The sequence below is a fragment of the Clavelina lepadiformis genome, chromosome 3, assembly GCF_947623445.1.
Source record: "Clavelina lepadiformis chromosome 3, kaClaLepa1.1, whole genome shotgun sequence".
Lineage (NCBI taxonomy): Eukaryota > Metazoa > Chordata > Ascidiacea > Aplousobranchia > Clavelinidae > Clavelina > Clavelina lepadiformis.
Genome location: NC_135242.1, coordinates 23,312,307 through 23,330,234, shown reverse-complemented (window position 1 = coordinate 23,330,234; position 17,928 = coordinate 23,312,307). Strand labels below are relative to the sequence as shown.

Here is a 17,928-nt window from a genome sequence, read left to right as displayed (position 1 = left end):
CCGGACGGTAATTATTATTTGTCAGCGAGAAAACTAAAAGTTGTTTGCGGTGCTTGAAGGAGGTCTATTTATCCCGAAATAATAACTACAATAAATCGTTTCGTTGACTTCAAAAGTTTGAAATTTCGTGCCAAAAAGATGAAAGAAAGTATGAAGTGTGAGATTACAAGGAGCGCTAAGTAGAAATAATTCCCAAGGCGGATATTTTTCAAAGCGGAAAATTTTCAACCGTTGTTTTTATTCACGTGAAATTTAAACCGATTTTACAAACAGTTCAATTCCTTGTGAGCGGGGCCAGGTATCAGAGCAAACGAGACAATGCAGCAAATATTTTCTATATTTGTTTTAATTTACGGTTTATTCACAAACCATGCATTCGGAAAAGGTAAGTTTTTAAAATGTATTTATGATTTCGTAATGACGTATGTACATAGCAACGGTTTTGTGATGTTTTGAGGAGCGATTTTTGAAGGTCTGTATTATTGTTAGAAAAGCTTCCTTAGTTTTTTAAACTCTAAAATAGAATTCACACAAATTATTGTTAGCAAATTTAGCAACTAAAATAAGAACATCTGTCTACATGTGAAAAACGTTTCGTAGATTTCACCTTATCACGTCACAAAAGACAAACGGAGCGAGCACCACCCCCACCGGAATATGTTGAACTTCTGGAAAATTTTTGGCCCGAATCAAGCTCAAGGTGTCCAGATGGGTGGGTCTATATATGACTATAATAGTCTTATATATATGTCTCTATGTTGTTTTTGTTTCTGATCTATATACTATAACTATATGCTGTATCGTATTTTTCCTTTACGTTTAACATTCATTGTTTCAAATGTGCATAGAAGACGCAACAAATTAATACATAGGGAAGGTATCTTTGTTTATACTTTAGCGCGCAACAGTGAGCTATGATGTCGCGAAAGCTCACAAAACTTTATATTGTTATATAAACAATGCAGTTGCGGCAAATTGTTAAAAAAACGGTTTCGCAAACGTAAAACCTTGCGCGGATTTTTACTGCTACAGATAGAAAGCAGCAACAAATAGCTGAAGAAAAAACGTGCAAACAGCCCTGCAGGCTGCACTTGCTTTTTAATTCAAACATGCAGTAATTGTAACACGGTTAAATCACATATACGCAGGTACATGCTTTGCATGGACGCTTCTTATTGCTTCAACCAGGAGCAGTTATGCGGAGGACAAGACGCTTGTACTGATAGCTCCGATGACATCAATGCTATTTGTTTGGGAAAGGAGCGACCTCCAACGACGGAAGGTGTAGAACGATGGTTGTGATGCATGTTGGTTGGCATAAAGCACCGTTCCTAATTGACGTGTTGTCATGTTTTTGAACAATATCAACTGAAATTCGTTAACTTGAAAAATGACATTGAAGTGTTGCATATTGTGTTTTTGGGAAGTATTTGACTTCGAAGTAATTTCACTTTCGATATGAACAAATTTTATTAAACGTTCAAGTCAACCTTTGCTGCAGGAACCACAATGACTTTAACAACAACTTCAAGAACAACAAGAACAAGCAGAACTACGGTGACAAGATCAAGAACTTTCGTCGATTCTACGCTGAGAAATTCCGACGTGATACAAACACTAGGGGGCGCTAGTAGTAAATTTCAGTAAGTAAAATTGAGCAGAATGCAAGAATACTTTGGAAATACGTTGTGTAATCTGGGTGCTTGAATATAAACAAATTAATAATTAAACTTCTTTATATATGAGCAATGAAATATTTTTTTAAACTTTGGCAGTACCTATATTTTTATCTGCGTAGTCGACATAAACTGCATAAGTTTCTTTCCAGCTCTGCTAACTATTCAATATTGATAATAATGATATTTAAAATGCACCGACAGCAATTCTATAACCAGAGAAATTTTTCGTTTAGACACCCTTTAGTCATCGCTTTCATTTCTCTTGTCGGCACTTTGATCATCTACGTTGCTGTGGCAACCGTCTGTTGCGTAAAGCATCGCTGGAATTCCATCAATCCATCCCCTTTGGCGTCACACGCAGCAAATACCGTCACAAACGCATGAGAATAACAAGTTATGCTCAATCAATTGTTTATGTCGAAGAACTTATATTTTAGCAAATTGACACACTTCATATGTTTGTGCCAAATATTACGTTTTAATCTCAAGCAACGAACGCCGATGTAAAACGTGACTTTCCATCAAACGTTAATGTAAAGTTTTTTATTAACTTCATTGTGGTAACTAATTATAAAAGGCGCCTTGTTGTCATTTTTGCAGTTGCGTTAACTTGCGTAACCGCTTTTAGCACCGGTGTGCTTTGTTTGCTACTGGAAAGAACTTGTGGACAATATATTTCAGTCATTTCCTGCTTGTGAAGTACTTCAAAGCTTATATTGTTTTTTTTGCAGTTTATTTTTCAAATATTTTTTTATGTGAAAGTAAACTTTCTATTATGTTCAGATTTTGGCAAAAACTGTCAGTATCACAAATTTGCACCATAGTGTATATATACATGCATGATCAATTGATCACTGAACTTTTATCTTTAGTTAAAGATGGTTTGATATGTGGCCTATTTTCTAACTCCAATGATTGGTACTACCTGCAAAGATAACTTGTTTGTGTGTTAAAAGCAATTTTTATAAACAATTTAAGTGCGGTAAACTTTTTATGCATGTAAATATAAAAATATAAAAAAGCCTATCTTCAGAATTTGTAACTATCTTATCCAATTGGGGAAAGTACCTAGTTAAAACCAATTAGTGACCATGTGGACTTCGAATGGGCATTGGGTAACCAAACTCAAGATAGGAACAATAAACTTTTTTCAGATATTAATATAAAGGCTAAATGAGCAATACACGCTGATCAAATAGCTTTTGAAAATTCTAAGAGGCACAACTCTCTATTACAGGGTAAACAGCTTTTTAGTAATTGATAATTTAAATTACTTAAAATACCATCTCACATTTCCTTATAAAAGCTATCGCCAGTTATTAGAGGAATGTTATGTCTTAGAGTCTAAGACTCAAAACTTAGATGTTGACGCCATGTGTTAAGGTTAAATATAGACTGTGCTGGTAACAACAGTAGGCAAATTAAAATTCATGCTGACGCTATTTTCATAACATACGCAATAATTGCTGATGAATGTTTGCGACCATGTCGTAGACTACTGTATACATACACAACATATTTTCTTCGAACACCACCGAAATGCTTTAGTAAACAGTAAACAGAATGCATATTAAACCATAATCTAGGATTTTAAATCGCAAGCAGTCAAAGCAAAGAAATACTGGGAATACTTGAACCGAACTAAGGCAATTTCTCCTTCAAAAACAATGACGTAGGCAATTGGGATGGTTTAACTTTAAACATTAACCGTTGGGTGGTGGCAAAGGGTTTGTTGTCTAGTCAACTTCTTTGTTTACAGGTCGTGGTTGTAAATGCCAAATTTGAGAGAGAAGGAAAAAAAAGAGAATTCAAATTCAAAAAAAGAATTCAAAAACGCGCGATTAATATGCTAATGATATCCCCTGGCGTTATCAGTTTTCAGTTTGTCTTGGAGGTGGGGTGTATGCGGTTTCTGTGTGCACGGCTTCTATCTTATCTACAGTTTATTTAAAGTAACAATTACGGTAAACATAGCGCGCCAATGTTGAACTGTCCAGTTGACATTAAGTTATAGGTAAAGTATGTCAGTATATTATGAAGGTGTTTGTTAGAGGGCATGATATGCACAAAATAACTCGTCACTGTTACTTAATGTTACTGTATACGCGTCTAATTGGTTAGTATATAAATAATTCAGGTTACCGGGTTAACGTTCAATTGTGTTTATTAGTTGTAAATTCAAAACTAACACAGTATGTTGGTAGTTGTGCAGAAATTCTGTGTATATATGTAGTTTAGATTTACTACTATCTCTGGCATGAAGTTGTTACCATTATTACATAAGTATGAGTCTGTGTTTTAGTATTTTTAGTTATTATGTTGCTTTGGTGCTATTATTATTGATAGATTAGACAATTAAATTCATCTTTCAATGAGTGTAAGCCTTGGTATGGCTAATTTGCTGTTTCTGTAGACTGCCAGTTTATGTGAACTGGTATAGAAAGGAAAATTTTGCCCACACTGTAACATAGTTTGGGGTCTAGTATACAAGTGCACAAGCAGATGACGTCACATTTTGAGTAGCTGGGGTCTAGTATATAAAGGCATCCTGTGGTTGTGCACTTATATACTAGGCACGATGTTTGATTGTGGCAGCAGTTATCAATTTTTATGTCTGTATGTAAAGTCGTGCACAGTTCATCATTTTTTGTCTTTATTGTGTTGTAATTGGCCATTTTGTTTATTTCAGTTTATTGTGACTTTAGTGGTTCTAAAAAAATTCCAAAAGTGTATATTTGAAAATTGCTAACTAACGTTGTGCATTCATAGACATCGAGCAAATTAAGTATTGAATCTAAATATGTTAAGCTCAGAAAACATTGTGACTGGAAATGATGGCACTGAGACCCTGGAGGTTTGTGCATCACCAGTGAGAAGACACAATCATAGACATAATGTTAAACACAGATACGATTTCATTCGAACACTGGGCAAGGGTACATATGGAAAAGTAAAGTTAGCCAGACATAAAGAAAGAAATGAGCTGGTAAGTGAATTGAAAATTTAATGTATAATTTGATCTATTTGTAACTAGCTAAAAAATACAAAGACTTTGTGCACTGCACGGTCATTCACAACAACATAATACTGAACACATAACAAAAAGAAAGTAAACTGTTCGCACGGTTATTAGAAGGAAATGTTTGCTTTTGCAAGGGTATATACATCTGCAGGGTACTTGGTGTTGACTACACTTAGTAACTGCGATTGATACTGAGCTTTAATTTAATTAAATGTGTTAAGTGTTTCTGTAATCTGTGCTCCTCTGCACTGTCATTATTGTGTCAAAAATCAAAAATAGATTATTACCTTCATCCAGTTTAAGTTTAATTATACACTTTCAATGTGACATGTCAAAAAGCTCGCACATGTTTCATTTTGCATCTGTGCACAGTTAGAGATCTTATCACAAACACTTAACTTCTTACATTGCATTATGGGAAATAGGCAGACACTTTTTCTTCTGGTCTATTATTATGTATTCAAACTTTTTTCAAATATTATCCAGATGTGTAGCCATGACAGTGATATTTTGTACATTGATTTGATCATCAACTCTCTCTATTTATGTGAAGTTGAATTGAGATTTTTGAGACCAATCATTCCTACTTTAAATTAAAGGGGTCACTGTTATACTGAAATCTTTTGTCTTCAATAAACAGTTAAATGGAGTTATTTTTAACCGTCAATTACCTAATGGTGCAACTGCTTAAAACTTTTTCGTGCCAGCACAAAGCCATCAACTGAGTGCATTACTGTGGACATGAAAAGGTTTTCACCTTGCTTTTTCACCTGGGGCCCAGTGGTACAGGAACCATAATGAAACGTATTGAATTTTACCAATAAATTTGCCTAAAAATCCAATAATCAATAGCTAGATTGGATAAATGATGACGCAGTAAATTAAGCGTCTTGGTATGCAGTCTGTTTCTTTCTGAGCAAAGTTACATAACACATAAAAATCCCTCAACCGATGTTTATCTACAGTCGTTGTGAGATCTCTTGTGGCTCATTGGGCGCTTAAGGTGTAAACACCTGACCCGTGTCACTGCTTTGACCTCAAGTAAACAAAGGACGCTTAAAAATCATTATCAGCAACTTTACCAAGCGATACTTTCATGCCTTTCTATACAAACCGCATGTCTTAGTGGAAATGCGCTGTGGAAAATTACCAGTTTTGTACCAGGGGATTTCAGGAAATGCGCCGTTCGTGCTACGATTGCCTGCGCTTTGTCATAAACAAGTTATCGCCGGTTGTCGAGCGTTGCAAGGTAACACATTACGCCCACGCAACTGATATTGCCGAGCAATGTAAACTTCAATTTTAACGCTTTGTGTAACAAGGAAAAAACTCTGTTTATTTTAATGGTATGATCGCAATTAAAGTCAACCACGGGCTTATTTGCTAAACAGTAACAGGTTGACGGTTTCTGTCGTACATTTTGAAGAGGAACGCGTACTCGTTAGCTTGTTGGTTTGTCTTCACTGATTTTTGGGAGAGCACATACGTAACAAATGTAGCGACGTGTATAACCTATGCTCTTAAAAAAGCACTACGTCTTCGCCGATCATTTGATCATACTGTAAGTATGTGAATTTTCGCAGTGATAAGATGCTGTGTAAGTTAATAACTGTCTGTGTTTACAAACAACATGCTTTTGGAAATGGGAGAAAGTACCATTACAGCTGTCGGAAAAATCGCTTTATAATTAATAATTAATGTTGTTGTAGTTGTCGCTGATTGCGCAATTTCATCCAAACAGCTTTGTCTGGTTAAGACTTAGTTTGCTCCTAATAACGTCACGACCTTCTGCAGCAATTTATGTAAAAGTTAATTAGAAAAAACGCCAGTCATTACAAGGAATGTCATTTTGACATTTCGACCTGCTCGTAGTTATAGTCTACACGTGCCAGCCATAAATCAGTGTTTGGCCGTTTTATCTTTCCAATAATTCAATCAACCATTGGATGGAAAATGTACGCACTCGGATGTTTGTCTTGGCGAAGACAAGTTGAATTTGTTTCAATGAGGATCGGTGCTTTTGCATTTTGCTTGGATTTCGAACATTTGCTTATTCCTTGACGTGTTATTTCAAGTTTCATACCATACTGTCTTGTATAGCCTTGTAACAACATTTCAACCCATGATTAATGGTAACCTTTGATTGGCCCATCCGCAACTAACTAATCTAATCACTGTAACGCGATTACGCTTAACTTCCATATAAGGTATCGCGATCAGTTTGTATTAGAGTGGGCGCTGAAGAAATAGACAAGTGCTCAGCAGGCAACCTGCGTACATAGGCCTAAATGTTACGTACAAGGCGACACGCAACCAACAGGTGCGTAGGAGTTTCCCACGAAAGACTTTTAGTTCATAGCGAAACAAAACTTATAATTAGCGGATAAAATAGTGATGTCGACGCCGACTCGTCTTTTATTTTCCACCAAAGACACTAAAAACGTTCACACCAGCGTTGTACTACAGTTGACGATTTGTTTCGGAAGTCGTGACGTCATTAATGCATCACATAGTGTCATTTCTGGTCATCTTGGGTCAGCAAGATGGTCACTAGCTTATGCAATAACACAGCGAACAATTCCTTGACGCGATTTTTCTGTAGGTATCTTGCACCAAAATGGCGGTTACACAAGGTTATAAGTTGACCTTGCGTATAGGTGCTGGTAGAAGTGTTTACAAGGGCGTGTTTGATATATTCTGTGTTGAAAATATTACCAACGCTTGTTATGTGTTACCCAAGTGCGTTATGAGTGCTTCTATATCTCCACAAACATAGCGTTAAGGACGTTAGTGACGCACACGCATAGGTTGCCAAGCACATCAACTGCGTGTTGTGAATCAGTACACAAGGCTTGGTGCAAACTGAATCACGTTGGTAAATGGGTCGCTAACATGGGTTTCAACATGGGCGTGGGGTGGTGTAATATATAAGGTTGCAGGTTCCAAACCTGGCATTATCTACCCTACATTTGTAACCTTAGCCGGCTTGTGTCTGTTGTTTGTGTACATTAGGAAGGCTAAATCGGGTCGTATTTTTCGGGCTGTTAACACACAGCGTTTAGAGTTACTTTCTGAGACTGAACAAGGTCTGTGTAAAGGTTTAAAATCTTTTAAAGTGGCTTAGCTCGTTCGACCTTTCAGGTGAATATTTCGTTGTACTTTCTTGCACAATGCTATACAGTAACTTATTCCGACATTAACAGAGATGCGTAATTACTTTAACAAGCATTCGAAAACCCAACAAGCTCTTTGGTGCTTGCGCAAAAGAATCATTGTTATAATCTTAAGGGTTGCTACAGTTTGTTTATTGGTTTAAAGATATTTTGCTCGGTCACAATGCCCTTTTTGACGAAACTTTATGACGAATTATTTTCTATATATGCTAATACGTGGCTTTAATTCATCCACTGGACGACGCAAATAGAAATACCTGCGTCATCACCATCAAGGGTTTAGAAGCATTTAGACTGACGTAGCAGTGTTGCAGGAGAAAAACATGTTGTTTGCTATACAGCAATGCACATTTTCTTTAAACCGCAATAACACGATCTTGATTGGTCTCTTTCGCGACAGCCCGACTCTGGAAAATGATCGCTTGCGGGCAGAAAATTCGTAAAAACTCGCTTGTTTTGTACAAATCTCTTTCAATTTTATTGCTTCGAACTTTGCTGATATGTCGGTAATAACAAGGTCAACGTCAGCCAGAAGTCTTTGTGACGAAATAATGTAACGTCGTCGTCTGCCACGCTGATCCCTAGTTTGTTGGTTTACCGACGTAATAATAACAGCGTGTGGTGCATTGAAAGCAGAAAACATCTTAAAAGCCACAGGCTCAAAAAAATAATTGCTTACTCACGGAAGTGTCGCCTGTTTGTGACCAATGACGTCATAATCGGAAACGTCTCGCATCGCAAATTGATGTCATTGCGACAACAAAAACATTGCGAATGTCACCACTAAAACTATCCAATTGTTACTTCTGTCGCATTCCTGTTGCCTTCGATTTCCTAATATGGTTCGAAACTGGCGCACGTAAACATTATGACGTCATAATCGCCCACACCAGTTAATACACACGCAGGAGTATCACCACTTTTCGGTGCTGCTTATTACATCATCAATCGCAATATTGCGGTCATTAAACGGAGGTTAGATGCCATAAGTAGCTAATTACATGTAAATAGTAAAACACTTGCCAGTTGTATTAACGAGGAAGCTGTCACATGACTGCAGTACCCAAATGATTTCGCTCTACACTTTGCAGGAAGTAATAAAAGTTGTTATATTGTATGACACTTTGCAACCCCACCACAAGCCCATTACAACAGTGTAGCGGCCCAGCTTGCTCACAAAATACGGGAAAAGTTACGACTGTTATGGCCTGGCCTTTTGTTAACAAAACGACGTAATAGCTTTTTGTGATCGGTTAATAGATAAACGACACCCCACAAAAGCGAAATTAAACAGCAGTGTGTAACAGGTCAAATAAGTTCGTTAGGTTCAATCGTACACTTTAGAAACATACTTAGGTTAATAAACAACTTTACTTAAATTTAACAAAGATACTTTTAGCTTTTATTGTGGGCATATGCGGAACTTCAAACTGTCTAAATGTCTTGAAACTAAATGTTAACACCACAAAAGTCAGAATCTCTGAAACGAAACGGAAGCGTGTAATCATAATTAGAGCGTGCACAAAATCCTTTCAGTTGTATCCATGTTATTTCGAACGACAAGCTGTTACATTGAAATTCTAGCAGCCTACAATTCCTTTGATAATGCCGTTTGATATATTGTGACGTTTTCCGACGTCGTGTGTCGTAACAATGGCTCCTTTTTCATGCATGTGTTTCATGTGCTTGATTGGTTTATTTACCGTTGCCTACTCAAATGCAACAATAATGCTCAACATTTCGTTTTTGACATTTTTGACCTCTCTTTGGAACGTTACCGCGCTGGAATCACTGATAACAATGTTTTATCATTTCTTTTTGTGAGCTAACAACAGGGTCACCCTGACCTCAACATACACAATGGGGCTTGAATCGATTTATCATCTGTGGATGTTAAAAAATTTACTGCGCTGTGTTCAGGCTATGGTATTTCATTGTTCGGTCTATATCTGATTTCTATTGAACAAAACCCAGATAAGATTGATAAAACTATCTTATAAGAAAGCATCTCTATAAATATTATGCTGATGTTTCTGGGCTAAATGCTTATAAGCGGTACATGACATTCCCGGCATTTTTGAATAACAATATTGTGATTGTTAATATTGTAATGAGTTTTCCTTAAATAGGAATAACATGTAGATAGGTATTTGTGACAAGCATTCGCGGTTTCGAACTATCCAAAACATGGATTTGTGATGATCAGGTGGCATTATCCTAAAATGAGAAACGACCTAAAGTATTTTAAACCAGGCTGCAACGAAGAAAACAAAAAATAATCCCTCGTACAATTTTGGGAAACTTCTGGTGCGAAATTTAATTTTGAAGCGGTATGGTTAGGGTTTGGTAACAAATATATTAAGCACACGCTGCCACGCCAATTTTAGTCACGCTTGGCTTGGCAAGGCACATTGGGGCGTGGTTATCTTCCACCAAGCTGCTGTTGCGCTGGTAGGTCTGGCAATCCCGCCTATTGGACCCCTAATCTTTGTTTGAAAGCCAGTTTATAAGCTTTTATTGATTTGTGTTGTTGATTGAATTTAAGAATTGAATTATCAGTCTGATGATGACATTTATTGTTTTGATGTTGAAGGACACGAATTTATCCGTAAAGTTTTTCGCAAATTACGACTCTGGTGAAACGCCAGTTTGTTTTAAACTCTGAATGTCGGGAACTGAATCATGACGTGGCACTCTGGAGTAAAATGTCAACCTCACGTGACAAACATGGCGTAAGAACGGTTTTGTTTTTCAGTCAAACATCTGATATCGTAATGTCTCGAAAACTAAGTAGCGACAAAATTGAAAGCTGTTTTCGACATTTACAAAATTCCTTGTCTGAAAAACAAATAAGGAATCACGTGATTTCAGACTTCCTTGATGCGAAACCCGTAGCTGTGTGCAGGACTTGGTATTTCATTACATTTTAGCTTTTCTGCCAATCGTTTTTTAATTTAAAAACGAAAAACTCACGTTTTGGCACACAGTCCGAAAACGTTGGTCAAAAAACTCACGCCACTTTATGATGTAATAATCGAAACATTGTTAACCACAAACAACGTGGTGAAAAATGTGAAGTAATTCTTTACTGATTACTGACCACCTTATTGTTATAGTATATTAAGTTTATAACCATCCCAAAATATTATGATTATACCTTCGGTTATTGCGTAACTTATTGTTACGTAACAATCCCGTACATTAGGATATTAAAATTATTGACCTACACGTAGCGCAATGACAACCGACAAGCCCTTAGATAAGCTTGGATTTTAAGGTATCCGCCCAGATTAAACACATTTTTAATTAACTTTTTCTTCCTGTTGCACAGGTGGCCGTGAAAGCAATCAAAAAAGATAAGATAAAGGACAACGAAGATTTGAAACACATCCGACGTGAAATAGACATAATGTCTTCCATACGACACCCTCACATTATACAAATATACGAAGGTAATGTGGCCGGTTAGTTCTTAACACCGAAATCAGGATTTCTACACCAGCGTTTGGGCTCTAGTACTAAGTCACACATCTTGATTCTAAGAAATTTTATCTAAGTATCAGCACAGCCTTGTTTTTCCAGTGATATTTCGAGTTTTTGTGTTGACGCAGCATTTAGTGTCTCGTTATTAGTGGTTTTAGCTTAATTTGTCAACCGGTTTTACCTGTTATGAGCTAAGTTGCCTCTGGACTATCGAAAACACTTTTAATTGTGTGGGAAAAATTGTATTTTGATCTTTAAGGTGTAGTGCAGTACTTACACAACTTTTTTGTCATACGATTTATAAGTTAAAATGTTCCGGTTGACCTGATTCTCATTTAACGTTTCATTGAGGCGTAATAATGTGTCGTTCCAAATGAGTTGATTTTTACGCCGATTTTATTTCCACGTGTTTCCTTTCACGTGACGGCAACACTGGGAATAATAAATTACGCAATTTGTACTAAATTGCTCGCGAAGAATCGTATTGCCCTGTAGCCTGGTGTGCCGACCTACCTACTGTACACATGCCGACGCTAAAATCTACGTTTTTGTACAGTTTTCGAAAACCAAGACAGAATAGTGATTGTCATGGAATACGCCGCTGGTGGTGAGTTGTACGACTATCTTGCCTCGAAGCGTGGCATTGCTGAAGAGGATTCAAAATCTTTTTTCCGTCAAATCGTTTCTGCGGTCCGCTACTGCCATAAGGTACAAAGTCTATATTTTTGTATAGCTTTTTTTTCTGTTTTTTTACCGCGCATTTCTTTATGTAAGTCACATTTATCATTTGTTGTCTTACAATGTAATTTTTTGGTCTCCCGTTCATGTAATATCGCATAGAAGAGCCATATTTACAGAATCCATTTCTATAAATACAACAAACTGAACAAACTTGAACAAATCAAGCAAAACCTTCCCAAGCTGTCGTCCTATTCGTGGTCGCTTTCAGCCCAACCCTATACACGAGTTAAAGCTGAACAATACATAAGTGAAACAATAATATTACGTCATGAACGTGTCAGGGTCGCAAGTGGCTCCTATGTTGTATAACAATAGACCTCTTTGACGTCACAAAGTTTTAATATGAACGGGCACGGCCTTTCATTAAGTTATCATTCGAACAATTTTAGCAGCTCTGTTGTTTCTTTGCTGAGCCGAGTCAGCTTTTTCATGAATATTTTGTAAAAGTTTTGACCATGTGTTTCAGGCGGGAATAGTCCACAGAGATCTGAAACTGGAAAATATTCTGCTAAGTAACGAAAATCAGATCAAAGTAAGACAACTTCAGAATTTTAGCCTGTTTCGGGCGTGGTCGATCGGCAAATCTTGGTGTGTGCTAATTTGTTTATGCAATTACTTTTGCAGATAGCGGACTTCGGACTAGCAAATAAATACAAGGCAGAAAGCCTGCTGAGTACATTCTGCGGAAGTCCTCTCTATGCTTCGCCAGAAATCGTCACAGGCGTCCCATACGTCGGACCTGAGGTTCGTTGAAATCCTTATAATTTTTTCCTTGTTTCAAATTTTTTAATCTTGGATTGCAACGTGGCCAGTGCTGTATTCTTATATCACAATCCATATTATGACGTCAGTGAAATAGTAGAGTTTTATACGCACAAAAAGAACGTATGACTCGCTTCCGACAATTACAGATGAAATACCAGCTTTAAATCAAAGCAATAACACAGTTGGACTGTTTACAACTTTACACGATTGGACCATCTTATGTGGTCACAATGGGTGTGACATGCTATGGCGATAGCCGTGGTTACTGCTGAAAAATCAGTTATATTGCTGCTATTTTAAGACTTGGTTGTTTTACTTGTCAGTGCATATTGCCTACATCGAGTATTATTAGGGCGTGTTGTTATATTTGCTATATTCATACTGCGCCGTCGTATGAGTCAGTAAGGTTTAATTAATCTTAAGTTATGGCATGTTCAACATTTCCTGGTCGTGTAGGAGGAATCAGAACTTTCTTGTTTCAAACCAATTACGTTTTATTACGTAATGTCATCTGCCAATCGAAATAACTCTCGTTACTTTATGACGTCACTTCTGTTGCGCCTATGTAGGGTAAAATTGTATTTTGGAACTAAAAATAATCTATCTTTGAAATAAGTTGCGTGAATCGGCGAGAATTATGCCGTTTTTGGTAATTTCTTCAGCTTGTTTTCGTCCTAGTATGCGCATGCGCAATTGCACGTTTTGGTATATTGCTCAAAATGCTCTGCAGTGAAACGTGCTAATACGCATAGTGGAGATGACACCTGTTGCACGGATAAGTTTAATCAAAGCGGAAATTTCCTAGCGTTGGTCTGTAAGGTTGAAATTTTCCATCGTCTGTCACGTATCGTTGCTTACAAGCATTTGTAAGTATCTTGAACTTCTCAAAAGAACATCGCAAACGTCATCATAAAACCGCAAAGTCGCTAATCTCTCCGTCGTTCAAGTGTATTAATTTGATATGAAGACAACATTAGCAATCTAGGTGGTATCCACTGGTTCGTGGCTGACAGGTCGCTGCTTTGGTTTTTGCTCAGTTCAGGGAAACCCGGCACCGCTCTGGCGAACGATGCAAGATTGCAAACACTGCCTGTCCAATTGTGATTAATTGTGATGCGTAACTGCACTTGTCTAGACCGCCATGAAAGACCGCTTTGTACTGGTCTAGGAGCTGTAATTTGCAAACACGAGGTCGATATTATGATTTGGTCCGCAATCGTTGACTTGGATCTGCCGTTTGCGTGGGCTGAGGCGCCGTTCTAATGGATCTCAACCTCACTGGTTTAAAACATTAACATTTAATGAGCATTTGTCATAAACTGGGACTCTGCCTGCGTTCCCATTGAACTTCGCAAACGACGAAGAAACTGTTTTTCCACCTTGTCTGTATTTGACCTCCTATGACCTCTGTAAATTGTTGCTCTTGTCTAATAGGACACTGCGCCCTTGACATTCCTCTGTGATGTCACAATAGCCTTGTAAGGGGCGAAATTAAACATGCTGGCCAAATCCTCAAATTGATTCCTAAAATAACTTTCGAGTTTGCTTTGGAATTGTTGTTGAACAAATACCATTGTGACATCAGAACACTTAACAATCAAACACTGGTTAGGAGCACTTTTGCGATCGATTTTGTGCTGGTTTTAAAGTTCGAAAAGTTAGGAGAAGAGTTTATAGATTTAACGATTAGTAGCCCACTAACTTTTTTGAAAAATTAATTCGTATCAATTAATTTACACAACTTCGCGTTTAAAACTTTAAACGCTTTAATTAACCATATATACAGGTCTTTATCATATTAGTTAAAAAAATGTTTTTTCTTTGTTAGGTGGACAGTTGGTCCCTGGGTGTGCTATTATACGCGCTTGTATACGGAACGATGCCATTCGACGGCAGGAACTTTCAGGTTTTGACGAGACACATCACAAGAGGAGAAATCAGCAAACCAGATCGCGAGTCAGGTGAAAAACTCATAGAAAACACAAATTTTCAATAAATTTGAAATATTGCGACAGTTTCCGAACAGACATTACCATCAATTTTTGTTGAACATCAGATATCCCATATTTCATTCAAAGTTTAATTAAGTGGTTCTGGCAGTAAGACGTCAAAATAATTCCTTCGTTTCGCTTGTAAGTTCCACTTTCCAACATTATGCTTCCCCAGTGTCTTGTGGTTTTGTCTGAGTTCAAACCGTCGTTTTCCCACAGTTCAACAAACAAAGGAACAGAACACTTGAGCTTCTCTTCAAGTGCCGCGTTGACTTATTTTGGTTCCCTCGCTCGCTACTGTTGCCTCCATCTGTTAAAATCTTTGCCCGCTTTCCTTGCACTTCTCTTTAAACTTGAGTAGAAACATGCCGCAAACTTCAACTGAAAAGCAACACCAAACTGCTTGTTCAAGTTCTGTTTGTTCCGCTTCATTTGTAGTCCACGAAATGTTATTGTTTAGTCGTTATTAATTGCATAAATACCAATAATGGGTCGTATTTAATCGCAAAACCTGTCTGGAGGTTGCAGCGATACCTAAATAGCTGCACGTGTGTGTCTGTGACACACAGCTAACTGCGTTAATGCTTTATCTGCTGCTAGTTGTAGTTAAGTGGTTCTTAACCTGGGCAAGTTGTACGTTAATTCCGCATAAATAGCCTGTAAATATTGAAATTCACAAGAAAGAAATTGCAGATGGGGGTCCGCTAGTAATAAAGTTCGCGAGCTACTGTTGTAGTTGGTTGTACATAATGTATATCCTCGAACTGTCATCATCTTGGTAAATAAATGCTCGTTTCTACCCACAGATGCGCACAGTCTGATCCTATGGATGCTAACCGTCGACCCAACCAAACGTGCTACGATCGATGACGTAGCTAGTCACGCTTGGCTGAACGCTGTTGATGACATCACGACGCCGGTCTCCGTTGGCAACGAGACCTCTTACGTGAACTACATAGATACAACTGTAAACGACAACGGTTGGGACAACACAAAAGCGGACGATAAAGCAGTCGACGTGGATACTTGTGAAAATAACCAACCAAAGGGAATTTTGAAGCACAACCTTGTAGTTGTAGCGAAAGCTACAGCGCCGCCAGTGGAGGTCCCGAAGGTGCAACCAGCCCCGCCAGCGTCTCCTGACGTCATACTCGCGGGGCAGCTTGCGGCAGTGTGTGGACTTCAGGCTAAAGACAGTTTAAAGTTAAAGGGGAAACCCCAGGGCGCGTCTACCAAGCGGAGAGTGATGAGGTCGCGACGTGACAGAGAGAGCGGGTACTACTCGTCCCCGGAGAGGGCCCCCGTCGTAAATCTCACCCTGAGTGCCCCCGAGCACACGTACCATGCCCAGAATTCTGTGCCTCTAATAAAACCCAGTTTGACCCCATCGAGGATGAGCCAAGTGCGAAGCAACAACCCTACCTTGCCCCCGCGAACCCACGCTCCTCCCAGCGGGTCCCGGGAATATCTCATGCCAACACCGTCCCCGGTAGACGGGCGCCCGGTGAGCATAAGCAGTGACGATGGGTCGAGCATAGGAAGTCAAACAAGGCCGGCAAGTACTTACAGTGACTCCAGTATTCTCTCCACCGACTCCTTTGACTTGTGCATGTCCAACCCCCCTTTACCGCCACCCAGTGCTGCTTATCACCCAATCGCGCCCCCACCACAGCAGCGTCCCCTGTCCTTGTCCCTGATCCCCGACACCCTTCCCCCCATGCCCGAGTCATACGTAGGGGACCAGCCAGCTCCTGGGGCTCTGACTCCAAACAGTGAGAAGCTTGTTCGCGGTTTGGAGCGGATTTTAGCCCCCAATAAACGACGTCATAATCGTCAGTCGCATGTGACGTCAAATGACGTATCAAGGCATCAACAATCGCTCGGCGACACGTCACAATTATCGACGATGATGAACCAGTTGAACGTGGATCTGGAGTTGGCTTATAAGAAAGCTTTCGACATTTGCGCAAATCTAAGATCAGCCGAAGTGTAGAGCGCTCCTGCTGTCAGACCTTCTCATCTTTCTTGATTCACTGTGTAGTGTCTTTCGTGAATTATATATTTCTCGCATCAACAAAGTGTTCTATCGTGTGTCCTGAAGCGCACTCGTTCTCACACTAACATCATCATAGACGTCTCGGAGCCAAATTTTATGACGTGAATTATTTTCGTGTGCGTGACTTGATACCACTGTGTACCATTAGCTCAGTGCTACGAATCTATTTGCGGTATACTGCCCGTTCCTAGAGTTTTTGCGAGTATTTTTTCGACTTTCTGTCGGTTCGAGCTGTGTATTTATTTTCTTTCCGCGGCTATTTTGTTGCAAAACCGATCACTAGTGGTTCTGCCTTTGTTCGTTTTACTACTGCGATTTATTTTAAATTTTCATTGATAGTTACTTTGAAATATTGTCTTATTACTTGAGCGAAATAGTGTACTAAAACATGTCGATCGAAACAAGGTTGTGTGTTTGATTAACCCAGACAAGCACAAGTTTTATCAGAGCCGGTTTAAGTCCAGAAAAAGCCACAAAGGCAACAGTTAAAGCAGAAAGATAATTACGAAAGTCAAGGATTCAAAATGCAATGAAACTAATGCTTAAGGCTGGCATTGTCAGTCAGTTGAAACTGTCATAACAAAAATAAGTTTCACAAGCACGTATCTTCACAATGCATTGCATAGCAAGCTTCTGATTGATCCACCAGCTTAATACGCGTTTGAAGCGAAGGCAAAATGATTTGGAACTTGCTTGTAATAAATATTTTATAAGGCAGGATAGGTAGCTACAGCTGGCATTATCACATCCCACTGCGTAATAATGGTATCCTGGATACAAACAGGTGTGATGGATTGAAAAACATATTTCGTTTATGGGAAACGAAAGAAAATACAGACTAGCGGGATGGTACAAATCAACTGTAGATCTGTTGAACCCCACAAGTGAAGTGTGTGAACCACGGTACGTCAACACAAAATCTGAGATACCAATTTCATTGGAGTCAATTTTTCTGCAATGAAATGCAAAACAATTAATTGAAGTCGATTTAGGGCCGAATCTTACTCGTGGTCATTGA

The 17,928-nt window shown here is 38.6% G+C and overlaps 2 protein-coding genes across 2 annotated transcripts; both read left to right on the top strand.

The window, feature by feature from the left end:
* Positions 1-64: 64 nt before the first annotated feature.
* LOC143450065 (uncharacterized) lies at positions 65-2,646 on the top strand. The gene is made up of 5 exons (XM_076950469.1): positions 65-385; positions 601-712; positions 1,149-1,282; positions 1,502-1,643; positions 1,913-2,646. The coding sequence occupies exons 1-5, from the start codon at positions 319-321 to the stop codon at positions 2,061-2,063; spliced, it is 606 nt and encodes a 201-aa protein (XP_076806584.1). The 5' UTR covers positions 65-318; the 3' UTR covers positions 2,064-2,646.
* Positions 2,647-4,419: 1,773 nt separating this feature from the next.
* LOC143448887 (NUAK family SNF1-like kinase 1) lies at positions 4,420-17,166 on the top strand. The gene is made up of 7 exons (XM_076948813.1): positions 4,420-4,665; positions 11,206-11,326; positions 11,914-12,065; positions 12,565-12,630; positions 12,723-12,842; positions 14,692-14,824; positions 15,661-17,166. The coding sequence occupies exons 1-7, from the start codon at positions 4,480-4,482 to the stop codon at positions 16,845-16,847; spliced, it is 1,965 nt and encodes a 654-aa protein (XP_076804928.1). The 5' UTR covers positions 4,420-4,479; the 3' UTR covers positions 16,848-17,166.
* Positions 17,167-17,928: the final 762 nt, after the last annotated feature.

Bases quoted from the DNA above. Each gene is read 5' to 3' on its own strand.
- LOC143450065 (XM_076950469.1), top strand. From the start codon at position 319: ATGCAGCAAATATTTTCTATATTTGTTTTAATTTACGGTTTATTCACA. The intron at 386-600 runs GTAAGTTTTTAA...AACGTTTCGTAG, and splicing joins AAACCATGCATTCGGAAAAG to ATTTCACCTTATCACGTCAC. The intron at 1,283-1,501 runs GTGTAGAACGAT...CCTTTGCTGCAG, and splicing joins GCGACCTCCAACGACGGAAG to GAACCACAATGACTTTAACA.
- LOC143448887 (XM_076948813.1), top strand. From the start codon at position 4,480: ATGTTAAGCTCAGAAAACATTGTGACTGGAAATGATGGCACTGAGACC. The intron at 4,666-11,205 runs GTAAGTGAATTG...CCTGTTGCACAG, and splicing joins ATAAAGAAAGAAATGAGCTG to GTGGCCGTGAAAGCAATCAA. The intron at 12,843-14,691 runs GTTCGTTGAAAT...TTTCTTTGTTAG, and splicing joins TCCCATACGTCGGACCTGAG to GTGGACAGTTGGTCCCTGGG.